Genomic DNA, 17,604 nt, shown 5'->3' with positions numbered 1-17,604 from the left:
GTTTGTCCACAGACAGCTTACGGGTCATGTGGCCAGTATGACTAAGCCACTTCTGGCGAACCAGAGCAGCGCACGGAAACACCGTTTACCTTCCCACTGGAGTGGTACCTATTTATCTACTTGCACTTTGACATGCTTTCAAACTGCTTGGTGGGCAGGAGCTGGGACCGAACAATGGGAGCTCACCCCGTCGTGGGGATTTGAACTGCCGACCTTCCAATCGGCAAGCCCTAGGCTCTGTGGTTTAGACCACCTTAGCACCAAGGTACCTTAGCACCAAGGTAGAAGACAGTATTTCAAGGTGTCATTCCTTGGCAAAGTGCCCTGCACTGCGTTATGGGGTAAATGCTACCTAGGAATTCCCATTGTGTAGAAAGCTTTACAGTGTTTAACGTGAAGAGAGAAGACTTACTACAAGCTGGTGTGTGGATGGGGGCTGTTGCCAAGTAGTGCAAATTAAAGAACCGAAGCAATCATAAAACCAATGCATGCTTGCAAGATTCAGTCCAAAGTGCATACATTATCAATGACTTGTCAATTTGCCTCAAAGGGTTTTCCCAATTATACAGGCAGGGAATCCTCCTGGATTGGTGTAGCAAACAAGCCACACTCTGGATATTAAGAGAATTCCCAACTCTCATCAGTCCTAGCTAGCATGGCCAATGGGGATGATACGAGTTGGGAGTCCAGCAATATCTGGAGCTGGTCATTCTTGTTCTGAAGATAGTTCAGTACCTCATGCCGCATTTCCAGCTAGTTCAAGTGCAAAACCTAGCAGTGCCAATGTTTACTCCCTTAAATCAGGTACATTGTGGAAGTTGCGTCTTAAGCAGCAGCCTGTTCTCAGAACAGTGGGATTCAGAAAACTACAAGCTAGGAGCATATATGGCAGTGTTATCAACTGCATGACAAACTACCTTTTAGTTTGGAGAAAAGCAAGCAGAGGGAGACACAAGTGGCATATGAAATAATGCATTTTATGACGAAGGTAGACAGATGAGTTGGCAGACTTCCTGTGGCTACTGGATGATGGGCCTTGGGTAGCAGGGGCTCTTAAGGTATTGTCAGGTACCTTCCTATATGAACATCAATCTATTTCTGCCAAACTTGCGGGGAAATTCCCAATGACTTGCTCAATTTGTGGCTTTTTCTCCAGAACTATCGGACAGATACTGCATCTGTAAACCAGGAATGGGAAATCTCTGGCCTGGGTGGCCTCACCTTAACCAATGAAGTCTTTAAAAATTTGGAAAATCCAATGGTCTTTCTTTTAAAAAATGCATCCATTCAGGGGACTCCGGTACCATAGGCAGCTTTGGGAAATTAGATTTAAGAATATGGTTCCCAGTGCTAGAGTCTGAGACTGATGTCCAACTACCATCTTCTGCCAAGAGGGAGCTGGTCCTGGGCCCACCCATTTTCCTTACCTAAGAGTGAGTCCCTGTGAATTAATCAGATCCAAAACATGATGGTGGCAAAGGATGGTCTACATAGGCAAGAGACAAACAGAACAATCCTGCCAATGTTTACTAAGACCAAAGCTCCATTGTGCTCAATGGGGTTTACTTCCAACAAAATACGCAACAGAATTGTTGTCCAATGCTGTTTTAGGGAACTGATTTGAACTCTTGCTCATGAGGAAATAGGACGTGGCCTCCCCTTCTCACCACCCTTTCCTCAGTGGTCAAATTTGATAGCCGTCCCTTCAACCTTTGGATGTCCCATTATCTTCTGACAGATTGGCTCATACAAACACAAGTCCTGAATGTACCTGCTATTCTTCTGCCAAGCTTCAGTGCTTATGCTATTCTCTGGAAAGGACGTGAATTAATGCTTCTCTCTCCTTTTAATCAGGCACAGAACATCATCTGATCTTTCAAAAGGTGTTACACAAAGCTACTTTTAAACACAGGGAACATTTTGTCCAGCATTGGTTAGCTGATTCCAAGAACTGTTAAAAATGCATTTCCCTATAAATGTATGTAAGCAACATTTTGTCCTTCAGAATTCTAACATAACATTTCTATGCAAGATGTTCCATTTGCATACTTCAATTTATAAAAATCAACTTACCAACATCAGGAATTATTTAGTCTTACTCAAATAGTTTATTTAAAAATATATATATATTTCTTCCAATTCAGAACTTCCCACAAATAACAATTTTATATAAAATATGTATGCCTTCAGTGAATGGAAACAATTTTTATTGTATACATGTTTTAAAAATAAGTTTTGTATGCAAAATATGCATTTTTAAAAATATGCTATACTCTCACTATTCAAAACAAGCAGGTAAAATGATAAACTCCTGCTGTGCCATTGGGGTTAAAGATAACTGAAATGATAAAGGTATATTTTAAATTATGGGATGCACAGCTTCTCATACCTAGTGTGTGTATAAACAGTATAACTGAATATATGGTTGGTGAGTCACAGTGGTTTAGTGGAAAGATGTACTTATAGGCCCATGCCAGTGGATCTTCTTTCCATGCGTGACTCAGTAAAACAAATTCTTACTTATTTCAAGGGGGTTTGAATGAGAGAAGATCCCTGTTTGTAGTGAGCTCAAACTTACTGCATTCTACTGCACAAGCCCTCCTGAAGCAACTGAAAACTAAAGGGGAGTGGGGTCCTGTTTGGTGAATTGTACCTTATGGGTGTCTATTGGGTGGAAATCCAATTTTTTTGGTTGAGATGTTAAATAAATCTTGGTTCTCTCCTTTCAAATATCTACTAAGGAAAACAACCTAATGAAATGTCTCATTTCCTTCATTCAAATGTTAATTCTGTATTTCATTAGCACTAGCACACAACATATATATGCAAATATATGTAAACATATGAAAAAAAAGAGAGAGAGACCAAGGAGGAGGCTACAATAGTTCTTTTTTCTTTTCCTTTTTTTTACTGCCATCATGTTTTAACATTATAGCATACTGTAGTTGTATAAAACATGCATTTTTCTGGATAAATTATGGACACGGCATTAAAAATCTCACATAAATTATATTTTGTACAAAATCAAATTTTTTTATTAAAAAAAATCTGATTAAGTGCCTTTAAGGCCCTTTCCTCACATATGTTCTCGAAAACACACAACTGAAATTATTTTCCTATTCCAAATGCTATGTGCTAAGAGAACAGGATTCAAGAAGTTTAAAATACATCTACAGTATGTTTCAATCGTTAAGGATTGGTGACAGTCCTTAGATATTGTGTGGTGAAAATGTAAAAATAGATAGTATGCAAAAAACAAACAAAGGCAGAACGATGTTTTGCAGCACTTAGTAAGGGTAATATAAAACCAATGACTAATACTGAGGTTTGTACAAAGGGTGGATGGGAAGTTATGCCTAAGCATGAAAGCTATATATTAGTTCTAATACTACCAGATCATTGTTTTTGAAACCATTACTCAACTGACCCCTCCCTCCCCTCCCCTCCCTATTTCGATATACATTCAGAATAGACTGACATTGATATAAACTATTATATTGTAAACATAGTGCACTATATTGTTCTGCCACAAAGCAAAATTGCATCCTAAGAGCTGGCAAACCTCTGCATCCTTTATCTCTCTTAAATATCTAGAATGGGCACAGATTTAAGGAAATGACATTAATTTAAGGCATTCAAGACTGGTAAAAGAGGACTGCCCATTAAGTAGTAACTGGATATATACTTGGAAGTTATTATTATATGTCGCTGCTGAACACAGACATGCAGCCTTTGATATACAGATAATGAATGGCAAAATTCAACAGTATGGCTTTATACACGTGCATAGTTGCAACTGCAGGTAATGGTATATGAATAATATGTATAAAAAATAAAGTGGAAAGTTTTTTTTTAACCCTCTTGCAGCATTACAGTACAATATACATATTTACACACCAAAACACATACACACACAGTATAATGGTCACTTCTTTAAGATGCCGTCTTCATCAGTGTGTCAGACCCTCCTTTATCGCCCTTTTTTCTGGCAAAATTGCTGGTTGCATTTCTCTATAAAAAAAACTGACCAAGAGATGGGTTCATCACGTTTCCCCACTCCTTTTATTCCTCTTGTGACATGTAGTGCGAGTCTTTCCCAGAAAGAATTTGTAGAACAGAATCTGAGAGTCTCCTTGTACTATTCACCAACCATTCCTAACTTGCTCAGTCATCCAGAGGGATTACATTAAAAAACAACACAGGAATTATTAGTATGTTGTATTGCAGCAAAACACACACACACCTCTGTAAACTTCTTATCTATTTATACTTGAACTGTCTTTCAGAAACACCTATATATATATATTCGTAACCCCAGGAATATGATGGTTCAGTCTTATCGACTCCACTAGTGATAGTATTCATAGGAGGCAGTTAGCTGAAAAAGAATAAAAAATGGATCTGGTCAGTAAAATCTAGAAAACATATTTGAAAACAGTGAAATTAACTCTATGGCCTGCAGGCTCCCAAACAAGATCCAAGCCAAAAGCAGCATTGGGAAATTGCTGGACCTCCCACCAGCCTGGGACAGCCTAACAAGTCAAGGGTGTCTTCCAACCTGCTTTGAAATCGTTTGATAGGACATCTGTTTGATCTCCTGTTCCCTTCCTGTCTTAGAAGAAGGATGAAGACTCTTTGTTTCCTTCTTCCCTTTAAACCAACAGCAGTGGGCACCAGGCAAAATAAGTTTTCCAAACAGCTCAAGGGCAGCAGGCATACACAGCCCTCCTCTTTCTGGTTTTAAGCTGATTTTGACCACCATTACCCCCTTAAAGGGTTCAAGACGAGACTTCTGTATCTCTTAGTTTTGAGCCCCATTTTGCTTCCAATGTGAATGCAGCTGCTGAGTTGTGGGGAGGGTGTGTCTTTTTTGCTTTTAGCAGTTCCTATTTTCGTATTTAAAAAACTACTAAAGTAAAGAAAAATACAGGTATTTCACCAAAAAGAAACTCTGGGTTGAAAGTCTTAGCATTTCTTGGCTGACCAGGGTGGAGGAATGTTCCAACATCCTCCTCAGGGATGGCCATATTTGCTTTGGGGAAACAGTTTCCAACATGGGTGCTCCAATGCAAAGCAACTTAGAGAGCAATCCTATAGCGAGATCTGCTGGGATGAGTGTGGGTATCCAACTGAGCCAGGAGGTTCTGGATGAAGCCATGCCAGCTTAACTTCTTCATATGCGTCTTGGTCAGAAATAAGTTAGCATATGTCTCTCTTCTTGGCTCAGCTGGGACCCAGCCAGCTAAGCCAAGTCTGGTTGACCGGAAAACAGGTGTAAACCCTGAAATTGGGGGGGGGGGGGTGTTGTCTCACGGGCATATAGCAGCAGGACCAGAGAGGGGGTACTTTGGCTAGATCATAAAACTCTCCAGCTTGGTCACATGATCTTAGAAGCCAGCATAGGTTTGGCCAGCAAAAAGGGTGATGCAACCCAAACAGTATTTTAAAGGCTTGTTTTCCCTCTGCAAGGCTTGGGGCAGCTTGGCCAGCACTTTACGCTACCTTAACTCACGCTGGGGCTTGCTCTATGCTAGCTTCTTGTACCGAGGTTTGGTCCCTTCTATCACGAATGAGCTGTTATAAAAATAAAAATGGCACACCGATGCAAAAAAAGCATATCAAGTTCTCACGGCACTACCAAAGAATGCAATATGTATGCAAGTCATCAGCTAAAATAAAAGCTGCACCACACTTCAAAACATATATATGTTGCTGCCCACATTTGAGCCTGGAGCAACATATAAAAAACTTAAACATACATTTTTTTTAAATAAAAAACGTTTTTTGCAGAAAGTTAGTAATACACAGTTGAAGAGCATCTTACAACACAGATGGCCATGTGGGTTTTGAGAACTACATTTTCAAAATACTTCAGAAGTTAGATGCATGCATCGTTGAATATTTTTGCATTTGTCGTAAAATTGCTTTTGGGAGTTTTTAAGCTGGCACACTTTGACTGCTGAGAGAAATCCAAACAGCATGCTTTGTTTTAAGAAAGCCAATCCATTCTCCTACAGATAGTCACCCATTTACCTCTTCAGAACAAACACATCGTTATCATCATCATCGCTATCATCAAGATCGTTATCGTTCCCAGCATCATCAATATTAAAATCAATATCAAAATCAATATCATCAAATGACCAATCCCAGTCTCTACATGCCACATCAATTAATCTGTAAAATGAGGTTTTAAAGTTTATGAGCCACAGTCCACTAAAAACAATTCTTAATAGGCAATAAGTGCAACTTTCTCCTGATGCAGTAATGGTGACATATTGGCTGCAGTCTAGAATCCATATACACCATTCCTGTGTGCTTTCTTAGCCCTGTCTCATCAATAAAGAATATGCAACTAACAAAGCATAGCTTTGATCTCAAGAATTGCACACACATCCTGGAGTATGTCATGTGGTGCTTTCCCCTCCTAAGAGTGGATTAGTAGTATTCTGACACAACGTAACAATTGGGTGAACAATATTCACCCTAAAACCTGGGCTTTAAGTAAAAACTATGGGCCCTGGTCAAGAAAGCCAGACTTAAAACACACACACAATGGATTTATGAGCTGCACGGATAGTAGCTAACTTTATCTAGACTGGATTACAGCAGCTCTTGTACATTTTATATTTGGCATTTCAATAGCCTTTTTGACATGAATATTCACCATAAAACTGAAATGTTATTTTATATAGGGCACAGCTGACAAACAAAGCTGAGCATGAAATGCACAAACACTGCATTTCATGCCATTCTAACAAAACAATATTTATTTATCATTAAATGACTTTTTATTTTTCTGCAAATCAATGCTGTAATGAAATATGGAATAAAAGATAAAATAGCAGTGTAAACCAATACAAAATCATTTAAATGTTAAGGAAGTGCCTGTTATTGCTTACATCAATTTATTTCCCATACTCCACAAGAAGCTAAATAAATTGTGGGCGAAGTAGTAAAATGCTGCCAGGATGTTGGGCTTTAGAGACCGTCAAAGAAAAAACTAAAATTGTCTTATGTGAAATGTCCAGTGTAGTAATCTAAAAAGCAAGAAGGGAAAACCAAGGATATTAACAATTTCCCACATGCCACTTTTTACCTGGTAGGAAAATCTTTCTTTTCGCTCGGAGGGGAGAGCTGGATTGGTTTAATTGGCCGTCTTAATGATTGGTTTGGCTGTATTTTCATGGAAGTTCTTGGTGATGATCGTGCAAACGGATCTGGTGCTGGAGCCTTTTTGGGAATCTTTTTCCCCAGGCGGCTCACCCATTTCTTCTGTTCCACTGTGGAACTGGCTAACAGTAGTAGATTCTTTGCAGTTGAAATATCATAATTTACTGAAACACATTAAAATCAGCAAAATCAGAATACATACATATGTACTTAAGATCCTCAACTCCCCTGCTGAAATCAGGAGACTCAACTTTGGCTTAACTCTAAAAAGATGAAAAGCTTTGTTGAGCAGTGGTCAAATGAGCGGACAGAGCTAAAGTTCTGTCTAGAACAAGTCCAAACACATAGGGGACCTTGCTTGATTCCTTGAGGACAAAGTTTTAAAGCCAAGGGGCACAGAAGTCATGTTAGCATTTATCCATGTATTCAGAACATCACAACACATCCTTTTCTCTCAATTATATTTCAGAAGCAAAAGGCTTTGAGTTGTGAAAGACACAAACAGTTAAAAATTACAGAGAAACTTGGTTTATACACAATGCTAAGCCAGTTTAGTAAGATAATTTTATAAGAATAAGAATAACCATGATTCCTTTGATCTTATGAACCCTCCCTAGCCACTTACTATGATTTGTTTAGTATCAACAAATCATAACCTGAGCTCATGGTTTGTTGTTCATTTACAAACCTTGATTTGTTTTAACTATGGTTTCAGTGTTAGGTGAAAACCTAGCACTCTTCTTTAAACCATGGTTTTTTGGTCTTCCTGGTTGCAAAAGACACGAGACAAGAACAACTAGAAAACAAACTGAACTTTGAAGAAACAAGCCATGGTTTGTATGCTCATCTGTGATTTGTTAAACAGACCATAGCTTAGAGTTGTATGTGAACCAGGTCACAAACCATCCACACATCCCAAATGCATAAAGCTGACTAAACTCACTTTTATACGCAACCTTGTTAGCATTTCACAAGACAGAAGAGTTGCATCTGACTCTTCTAACAGACCAATCCATTTTATACTATAGTCTTGCTAGGTACCTTTGCAAGGTGCAATAATCTCTTCCTTTTTATCCATGTGATCCTTATGACATTTAATGTGGCAGCGGCGGCATTCCAAAGCAGCAGGAGGCTTGAACATGTGCCATAATGGCTTCATGCATGCCTCACAATTTGTTGGGAAATGATAGAGTGTTGGTATAAATTCATGGCCTTTGTGGCAAATATAGTTTGACTTCTCCCCTGCGGAATCCACAGGAAATTCTTGCTCCTTTTTGCTTTCTCCTTCATTATCATACAGGATCTGGAATCAAAAATGGAAAGAACTGTATCAGTAATACTTGGTACACATGAGCCATGTTTTACAAAGGGGAAAAATTGGTTGCACTGCAGCACAAACAAAGACAGCAAAAAACAATGAAAAAGAAAGTGAAATGATGTCAGATGGGCAACACAGTTTGAAGCATCCAGTCTATTATCCACATGGTGGATGTGATGGGCTGAATGCAGAGTGTTCCTTCCGCAAACAGGAAGGCTGCCTCTACAAGAAGAAGGGACTGAGATCCAGCAGAAGCTCTCACTGGAGGGAGGCATGTTGTGTTCTGGAAGGTCCCAAACCCTCCAGAGAAGCATTTCAAGGGGGGCAGGGAACAAGGACGACTGGGTGAAAATCACCTCCCTGATCCTCTCTTCCATGAAAGCATCCTGTTGAGGTAGACATACTCCCCTTTCCAACTTGGGAGCTCACCTGAACCAGCCCAGAGATACATAAACGGGAATGAAATTACAGAAAGGAGCCTCTTGTGGGGCACTCTGATCTCTACCCATTTAGTAATACAAGACTTAACTTTTCTGCCATCCAACTCCACAGTTGAAGAAAAATAGCAACTCCCAATCCCTTTATTTGGTTATACTTCAGAATATATTTCAAGTGAAACCATACCATGTCAGGTGTATTCAGACTATTTAAGGAATGCATGATATCTTCTACTACCCTCTCCCCCCTTTGTTGTTCATAATTTTTAAAAGGCATACCTGGAATATCCTAGGGATATCTTTGGCATCTGCTCTGTATACATCTGTTTGTGTGACAGGCCGAACATGGAACAATTTGCTGTAGAAGCACACATGCAGAAAGTCAGCGGAAATGTAAGTGAGATAGGAAACAGAAATGTAAACAATACTAATCTATGAAAGTCTATGGAAGTTCTCCCTTCAGTAGAGTTCAGTTTGGACATGAAATAATAATTTAAAATTAAGGTGCACCTGTGTTAATAATACAGTATTTTAAAGACTTAGTAGTACAAATTCTACAATCAGTACATTGCCTATGTATTCTTTAAACAAACAGCAATCAAGTCAAAATAAGAAGAAATGGATGTCATACTGTATGTATGCCCTCTTTAATTAGAACAAAGGATCGGTTAAGTCTTGACCATTGCAAATTTACATAATAAACCTCTGTGATTAGATGGCATGAGGACAGAATTTTATTAATTATTTCTTCATTATAATTATTAAAAAGTCTGGTCTGGCCCACCTTTCTATCACCTGACAGTAAAATGATCTCAGGTGACCCATTTTTCCTTTGTAGTTATTCAAATTGCAATACAAAGCAAAAAGCAAATCAGGCAGGGCTTGAATTTTCTGCCCATCAGCTGATAGGCAGTGTCCAAGCCCTGCTTTGGGCAGGGGTCAGTTGTGCCATGGACTTCCCCATGGTAGATGCAGCCAAGGACCTCTGTAAACCAGCCAACCCTTGTAGGCCTGCTCTATTGCCAATCACTTGACCAGCAGCTACAGGAAGCCTCCCTTGTCAATCAACATCTAGGAGGGCACTTTAAGGGACAATATTTGGGAGAAATGATCTCATAGGCCAAATTGGGACCCTTGGGGTCTAATTAGGCTCATGGCTATAAAACATTACAAAAAAATCAGGGGGGAAAGAATTTTAAAAACACAGCAAAAGCTATGCAATAACCCATAGGAAAGATCATGTAAAATAGAAGCAAAAAGATAATGTCACAAAACAATACTTACTCTATGTCCAACACCATGTAAGGATTTGATTGTTCTTTCTCTTGTTCATTGTGATAGAACAGTATTTTCTTGCTGCTCACAATTATATACTGTTTTTTAAATTTAAAAAAAATGTAAGTAAACACACAGGTTGGGCAACAAATTTTAACTTTGATATATACATGCCATTTTTCTTCCATGACAATACTTTCATAGGATTAAACCACATCACAAAACAAATTGCTTAAAAAGTTTGATAACTACAGCTACTTGCCCAACAAAGTCATCTAACCCAGTAAATGCATTGTTACGATTTATGGTGCGGTAGTCACATCAAAAACAATGGGCAAAACATCATCAAAACCAAATAAGCAAAAGAACAAACTCTTTAAGATATGATGCAGCAAGCATGATAAAAGCTCAACTAAGTTACAAAAACAAAATCCCAATGTACTAAAGCGTCAAGTCCTTCATTAGCTTTAGGACTGTAATTGGATTTCATGCTGATGGATAGCCAAAATGTGCATACACAACCCTTCCTCTCTCAACCCACACCCAAATCTGTAGTGGCCTCTACTTCTAGTGTATGCCTAGTACACAGTGGAAATTTGTCTTTTTGTGAATTTCTGTTTGAGGATCCAGGTGGAAGACGTTCTGGAGTGGGGTGACACTTCCTACTGGAGGGATAAGGCAGGGTCCTCTCAAGCCTTTTGCCTCTTTTCCGGGGGGGGGGGGGGCAGAAGGTCATCCAGTCCACCCCCTGCAATGCAGGGATCTCAACAGGTGTTCCCCCATCCAATTTGAAACCATACCGGACCCTGCTTAGCTCTGCAAATGTGCTTGCAGCTTTATTGCTACAACACCAGGAGCGGGATAACCCCTCGAGACCAAATCAAATATTGGGCCACTCAACTCACAGGAAGAACATGGGCAACCGAAACGAAGAGAACATAAAACTAAACTGACAGAAGAAAATACAGAACTACACCTCCCCCCGCCCCAAAGTGACAGGTGATGTCTGAAGATGGGAAAGGAAGCAATCGGCGGGGGGCGGGGGGCGGGAGGCTAGATGAAGAGGTACTCACCTCAACAGATGCAACCACAACTATAGGGAACCAGTCAGCCATGGAGGAACTAGAGTCAGACAGATGTCCACAGAGCAACCACCATGGCATGGAGGCACAGACAGAGGACAGGCCACTATTAAGTCAGCCTCTCCTCACAGGCCCAACAAAAGAGAGGGGCAGCCAAAGTTGTGCACCAAAGCCCAAAGGCTGTTTGAAGAGGCAGGAGGGGTCTACCCACACCAATGAAGCTGGGGCTGCATGCTCAAGCCCTCACATGGGCTACAAGAAAGCAACACGAAGGGTGGGGAGCAATGCAGACAGGTCCCACTGGATGCTTCTTGCACACACACCCTGCCATCAAAGGAAGCTGGACAAGCCACAGCAATGGCTGTGCTCAAGATTAAAAGGTGATTGCATTTATAAGGCTCTTTGTAGGATGTGCCTGGAGCTCTAGCAGTCACCAAGGCCCCCAAACAAAAAGCCCCCACTCCTCCACTGTGAATTCAAGAAAAGGCAGGGAGAGACTGGGGGTGGGGAGACACTGGGGAGGGAACACACAGACTCAACTGAGGAGACTGAAAGAGGGAGGACTCCTCTCCCTGGTGAAGAGGCTAAAGACTTGAAGGGACCCTTCACTCTGGGGTCACTCTGGGAATGTCTTCCACCTGGATCTGGCAAATTCCCATTTCCCCTGCTGCTCCTACTTCTAACACTTAAAAGAAAACTATCCACTAAGGAGGAGATATGGGATGATAAGCAGCCAATGACCCATCTTCCACTGTGTGTGTGATTCCTATCCCACTCAGCTTTCTCTTCCTGTTGGTAGAAAAGCCTTCAAAATCCTCAAAAGAAAGTGCTCTTGCATCCCAGACAGGCTCATAATCAATCTCTAGAAAAGCAGCAATGTATCAAAAACTGTAGCGCTCTGTTTTCACGTGCTGAACAGAGCATTAAAATAACTGCATATCACGCCCCAAGTAATAGCTCTAAGAATTGCATGCATTTCTTACCTTTCTAACCCATCCGTATTTTTTGGTATTGTTTCGGGCAGGCAATGATAGCCAGCCCTCTAGCCGTGACTCTGAAAAGTATTAAAGTGAGCAAACATCAAAACAATTAATATTGAATAGGTATTGTGCTACTTTTTAAAGTCATGTCAAGTTAAGAAAAATGTTTTCTTGAAAGCTGTGTTCATCTACAAGCAAATACCATATTTCAAAACAGCTGAAATTTAGAAGCAAACACGAGCAAAGCTCTAGTCATAAAATTGTGTCACCACACATTCCTATTAGTAAATGTTTTATGTTCCACAGCAGAAACATATCTAAAGCATTTATTACTATTTAAGGAAATGTCTGTGCCATCCATTCTGATTCCTTTTGGAAAATGTTAACAAAGCACACACAGCAAATTCTCCTATTTCTAAACCTCCAGAGTATTAAACACAGAAGTTGTACAATGTACTCAAGGGTTCCTGCTCTCGGTGCAGAATTTGGACCCTCTGTACTGCCTTAAACAGCTTCCCTTGTGTAAAGAAATTCTGTTGCTTTAGACTGTGTTTTCATGAGTATTATGTAATGCATTCTTTTTTTTATATCGTAGTGTATGTTGCAATGTGTTTGTTAGGGAGACAGCAGATGAAGAGGACTGTGGAAGAAGAAATGACCTGAAAGGGAGGCAGAGTGGCTTGAAGGTGGAGGTAGCCGAATCACATGGCTTAGGCAAAAGAGATGAGGGAGGCAAGTCAGTATCCAACCCACTAGATTTCACAAAATAGAATGCGAATGTTTGCAAAACTTCTAGCAAGAACAAAGTTTGAAGTATATTGATGCATAGGGAAAACAAAGATTAACAAAATATGTTTTGTATTGTAGTCTTTACATTGAGACATGCTTCGTTTAACTTTTGGTGGAAAGTCCTTTGAAAAATATAGAAGGTTCCCCCTCATTTTCAGTTCCCCTTCCTATAAAATCTAATGTGCTTCCACTGTCAATATCCTGATACACTCTGCACACATGCATATGTGTGCGCACACACAAACACACCCTGATTAATTGAACACAGCACTGCAGCAGTTTCTCTATTGTCTTTCCTACTAGCACTGAAAATATATTAGCAGCACCGAGTCACCAATGATTCAACCAACTTCAACTCTTTTAGATTTTAGGGGAAAGGAATGGAGGGAAGATGTATGCTACATTGTATGTCCCTATTTCCCTAATAAGAAAATGATACAATGACAAGAACAAATGCCATTTTCCCCTCTATAAACTTCTTATCCTAATAGCTTTTCATTGTTTCAGCAAAAGTCAGTTAATTATTCTTAAGCACTGTAATCTGTGGGATCTGAATACTTCTGAATTCTTCCAGTCCACACACCTGATTGCCATTTAAATATATTTAGTACAGCTTTCTCAGCTTTGTGTTACCAGTAGTCCCTGCTCTTCCCATAGAAGATATATGCCTAAGGAAAGTTTTACAAAAAAACAAAACCTAGTCTCTAAATGTCATGTTTCAGATCAGAGTTTTCAGATGTTCAACGTGTAAGGCAGTTGTGACAAGAGGATGGACCAACCCAAAGGTACCTATTACTTTGCTCTCATAATGTTAGAGAATGTATTGTTCCATCACCTCTAGTTGATTACCTTTCTGATTTATTGTACCATTACATGGGAGATAGGAAGCCCTTGCCTAACATATCATAGAAGAAAGCAGGCTACCAAAACTGAGTGAGAGAAGCAGTGCCAAAGCAGCAGCAAGTACTCAGCTTAAAGTGTCTTTTGTGTAGAGAGTTGGCAGTGAGACTGTGGATGTATGCTCACATACCTGCACAGTCAGTACGTGAATTTAGAGCAACAGCAAGCCAAAGGTTGGGGCACTGATTTCTGAAAGTCACCTAGTTATTTCACTGGCTGATGAGCCCTTTTGAATGTGTAACTTAAGATACCTAGATTTGGCATTGCAGATGATCTGGAAGCACACACCCTTTTAAGATCTTCCATATCATTTTTCTTCCTAAATTAAAAAAAATAATCCAGTGCACTTTCACTAGAGTGATTAATTCAGGATTGAGTCATCATTTGTCTTTTAATAGATAATAATTAAATATAATTGATAACAGTCAATTTCTCAATGTAAGCATCTTCTTTTTTTAGCTTACTGAAGGGAGGAATATATGTGCAATTTGATAAACAGAAGCCACAATTTTCATTTGAGAAACAAAATCCACAAATGAAAAGAATGTCACTCAACTTCCACTTTTAACTAACAATTCCTGTCAATGAATCAACTTAAGTTTGCAAGTGTGGCTTTTGCCTCCTAGGATGGGTCAAGGAAAGGGTTAAAATGGGTGTGATGTGATTGGCCAGTGAGAATGCAAGGGGGGAGTAAAAGATAGAGTGGGAGGTTTTGAAAGTCAGTTGAGGTTTGGGAGTTGGGAGTTGAGGTTTGGGTGTTGGAGAAGGAAGAGGGAGGCTTAGGTGTGGGTTGGCAGAGTTGTATTGTGAGAGGGTGAGAGGAATTGTTAGGTTGAGTCAGATAGATAGTTGGGAATAATTCACTTTGAAGTTGTTAAGAACTAAGATTAGGAAACTGACAAGAGAAAAATAAACTGTAACCATACGCTTGTTCCTGCATTTAAAAATAAACTTGATTATTTATGTTCACAACTGTCTGGACTCCGTGTGTCCCCGTGAACAGCAGGGTGGTGGCAGCGAAGAAAGCTAACCGCAGTGGTGGCACATGGTCAATAGACCATGAAACGTCTGGGGGCCCTGTGTGATCACCACAGCAAGCCCTAATTTTCTTAGCAGCAACTTGGAGAAGGGTGGAAGGGGCTGTTGCTAAGGGGAAAGATGCATACTGCATGCATATGCCTCTAGAGTATATACAATCAGTGGCTACTTTAGATTAAAAGGGCCACTTCATTCTTCACTTAGCAACTTCATTCTTCATGCAACACAACTATATTTGATTTCAACTGCTTGCAATGTTAGTAATGAAAGTTCAGAGGAGCAGCAGCATTCCATCACTAAATGGTTTGTAGGAATGTCACCTGGACTGTCAGGTTCTGAAGGGACTTCTACAGAAGACGCCGATTCCTCCTCTGAGTCAGAATCAGAGTTGATAAACACACGAGAACTGGAAGGCTTAGTGGCAATACTGACAGAGGTAGAAGAGCGTTCGTAGGTAAAAGACATTGACTCCATAGTGTGGGATTGAGTAATATGAACTGAGAACCCAGCATGATAGGGATAAAGTGCACAAAAAGTTAATGACAAAAGAGCTTTAAAAACATTTACTTCTTCAGTTATAATGGAACGGAATAGCTTTAGGGGGGTAATAATAACTATATTCTTCACATTTCAGAAGGTGCTAAAAGGTCAAAATGTTAGTGGCAAGAAGGTAGGTGAGAAAATTACATTGCTAGCGACTTTTGGAAGCTATGGAAAGGAATCAGTTTAAACACTGGATTTTTGTGGCAAAAGATAAGTGTGCTAATGAAGAATGAATCTTACCATCAGCATCTGCTTCCCCTGAGCCACATGGCATACTGGTACTGTCAATGCGTATTGACTGCAGCTGTGAGCGAAGCTGTTCAATGTCACTATCTTTGCTGTCCAGAGCCATCTGCAATTCTATTCGTATCTGGCTCTCTTCCGCTATTTGCTATAAAAGGAGATTCAAGGAGCACAAATCAAACCTCATCTTATTATTAAATATTTCCCACTTTATATAATCTGGCTTACAGGATTTTCTTGGCATGCTTATTGGAAGAGCATTCTTTTAATTTTCATCCCCCTGGATGATGGCAGGGGGAGAATATGTAACCTTATGAAATAGCACATTTGGGCTACAAAAGCTCATGCAATGAGAAGAGGAACAAGAGACTAAGGGCAGTAGGACTGCTGCAAAGGTTTTAGGAATAAAAAGGTAGATTCAACAATTGGAAATATTTACAAACTCTACAAGGTCTGTCAACTTTTGAAACATTCTTTCAAATCAAATTCTCTTTCAGCAATTTATTAATCCATTAAGCAATTTATTGTTGCCAGATACATCTGTGTACAGGTACTTACCGCTTGCATCTCATTGATCTCCTTCTGATATTTGATCATCATCTGGGATAAATTTTCACGTTCAGACTTCAGCTCCATGTGCAGTTTCCTGTTCTCCTTTTCTTTTCTTCTAACATCAGTGTCTGCTCCTCGCTGGATAGGATTCTTACGGTTCATCACTTCAGCTAACTTATTTACAGCCTGGTGGAGGGAGATGCACAAGAAGAATAAACAGTTACCTTAGGATTACAGAATCAGATGTTTCTGCAACCCACAATTACAGCATTTTGTTTGAGTTTTCTACTTGATCAAAATATAATATATTCTACCCTGAGCTTGGCAGCTGTCATTACCAAAAGGTTCAAAGATTTTAAAAATGCTTGTCCTAAGTTTTGTTCCACGAAGCCAAATAAACTATAGTTCACCAATAAAGTTTTGAATAGTTTGAACAAGGAAGCGATCAGAGAAATGATATTATATTGGAGTCTAGTGCTATAAACATTTACAGGGCTTATTTTATTTGCATTACCTGTAGTATTTTTCTCATATATAATGTACAGTGATAACAAAACTCCTTCTCCCACAGTTTTCATACTTTACCTGTGTTTTCATTGTTCGTTCATAAGCTAGCTGTTTCTCATATTGACTCTTAAGCACCCCTATATCATTTTCCTCTGCGTTCATTTGGGACATTCCTGCAAATGAAAACAGACTCACTAATATTTGCAAAGTGAAAAAATAATAGACTCTGATATAAAAGAAGTTACTTAAAAAAAAAAAAAACCACAACACTCACGTTCTAGGACTTCTTTGAGCTTGTTATTCAGCTCTTCTTTTTCATTAGCAAGATTTGCGACATCACTTGTTAGAGTCCTATTTGCCTCTTCAAGCTAAAATGAAGTAGAAATTTGTTACTCTTTGGCTTGAAAAATAAACCAGCAACCTGTTCAATTATGAGTTGATACTGCTGGGATTAGGAGTTTGTAGCTAATAAAAGAGCACATGAAGGAAGTTGCGTAGAAGGAGACAAATAGGTTTAAGAACAAAATAGTGAAAAAATATAGTAAAGGGAGCTTTACACTACAGGAAAAAAAGGCCAAAAAGCTGCAGAAAGTTTAAAAACAATCAAGGCAAGGTTCAAAAGCAAGACAAATAATAGGTTGGGTTCACAGATGAACACAATTTGCAGTAGTTGAATACTGGTCACCATTCATGAGCCAGAAGAGGAAGAGTATTAGACCAGAAGAATCTTTAAATCTTTAATTCCTATACAATGTAGCTACAATTAT

General features: G+C 39.5%; 1 protein-coding gene across 7 annotated transcripts in view; it reads right to left on the bottom strand.

Annotated features, from left to right (window-relative positions):
- Nucleotides 1-2,085: 2,085 nt before the first annotated feature.
- ROCK2 (Rho associated coiled-coil containing protein kinase 2) overlaps nucleotides 2,086-17,604 on the bottom strand; it is a 72,031-nt gene continuing 56,512 nt past the window's right edge. For 4 of the 7 annotated variants that reach the window (XM_028722538.2, XM_077926348.1, XM_077926343.1 and 1 more), the window contains 12 exons: nucleotides 17,112-17,205; nucleotides 16,916-17,010; nucleotides 16,337-16,516; nucleotides 15,776-15,926; nucleotides 15,313-15,489; nucleotides 12,269-12,339; nucleotides 10,213-10,301; nucleotides 9,208-9,286; nucleotides 8,215-8,476; nucleotides 7,100-7,337; nucleotides 6,034-6,177; nucleotides 2,086-4,378 (listed from right to left, as the gene is read on the bottom strand). In XM_028722538.2, the coding sequence (XP_028578371.2) occupies nucleotides 4,375-4,378; nucleotides 6,034-6,177; nucleotides 7,100-7,337; nucleotides 8,215-8,476; nucleotides 9,208-9,286; nucleotides 10,213-10,301; nucleotides 12,269-12,339; nucleotides 15,313-15,489; nucleotides 15,776-15,926; nucleotides 16,337-16,516; nucleotides 16,916-17,010; nucleotides 17,112-17,205 (1,584 nt within the window). In that variant the 3' untranslated portion in view covers nucleotides 2,086-4,374. Of the gene's footprint in view, nucleotides 4,379-5,502; nucleotides 5,575-6,033; nucleotides 6,178-7,099; nucleotides 7,338-8,214; nucleotides 8,477-9,207; nucleotides 9,287-10,212; nucleotides 10,302-12,268; nucleotides 12,340-15,312; nucleotides 15,490-15,775; nucleotides 15,927-16,336; nucleotides 16,517-16,915; nucleotides 17,011-17,111; nucleotides 17,206-17,604 lie in introns of all 7 variants that reach the window. The other 3 variants (XM_077926345.1, XM_077926346.1, XM_077926347.1) reach the window with 3 other exon arrangements.

Source organism: Podarcis muralis, chromosome 3 (assembly GCF_964188315.1).
Source record: "Podarcis muralis chromosome 3, rPodMur119.hap1.1, whole genome shotgun sequence".
NCBI lineage: Eukaryota > Metazoa > Chordata > Lepidosauria > Squamata > Lacertidae > Podarcis > Podarcis muralis.
The sequence above is the reverse complement of the archived record's forward strand: the minus strand, read 5'-3'. Positions and strand labels throughout refer to the sequence as shown.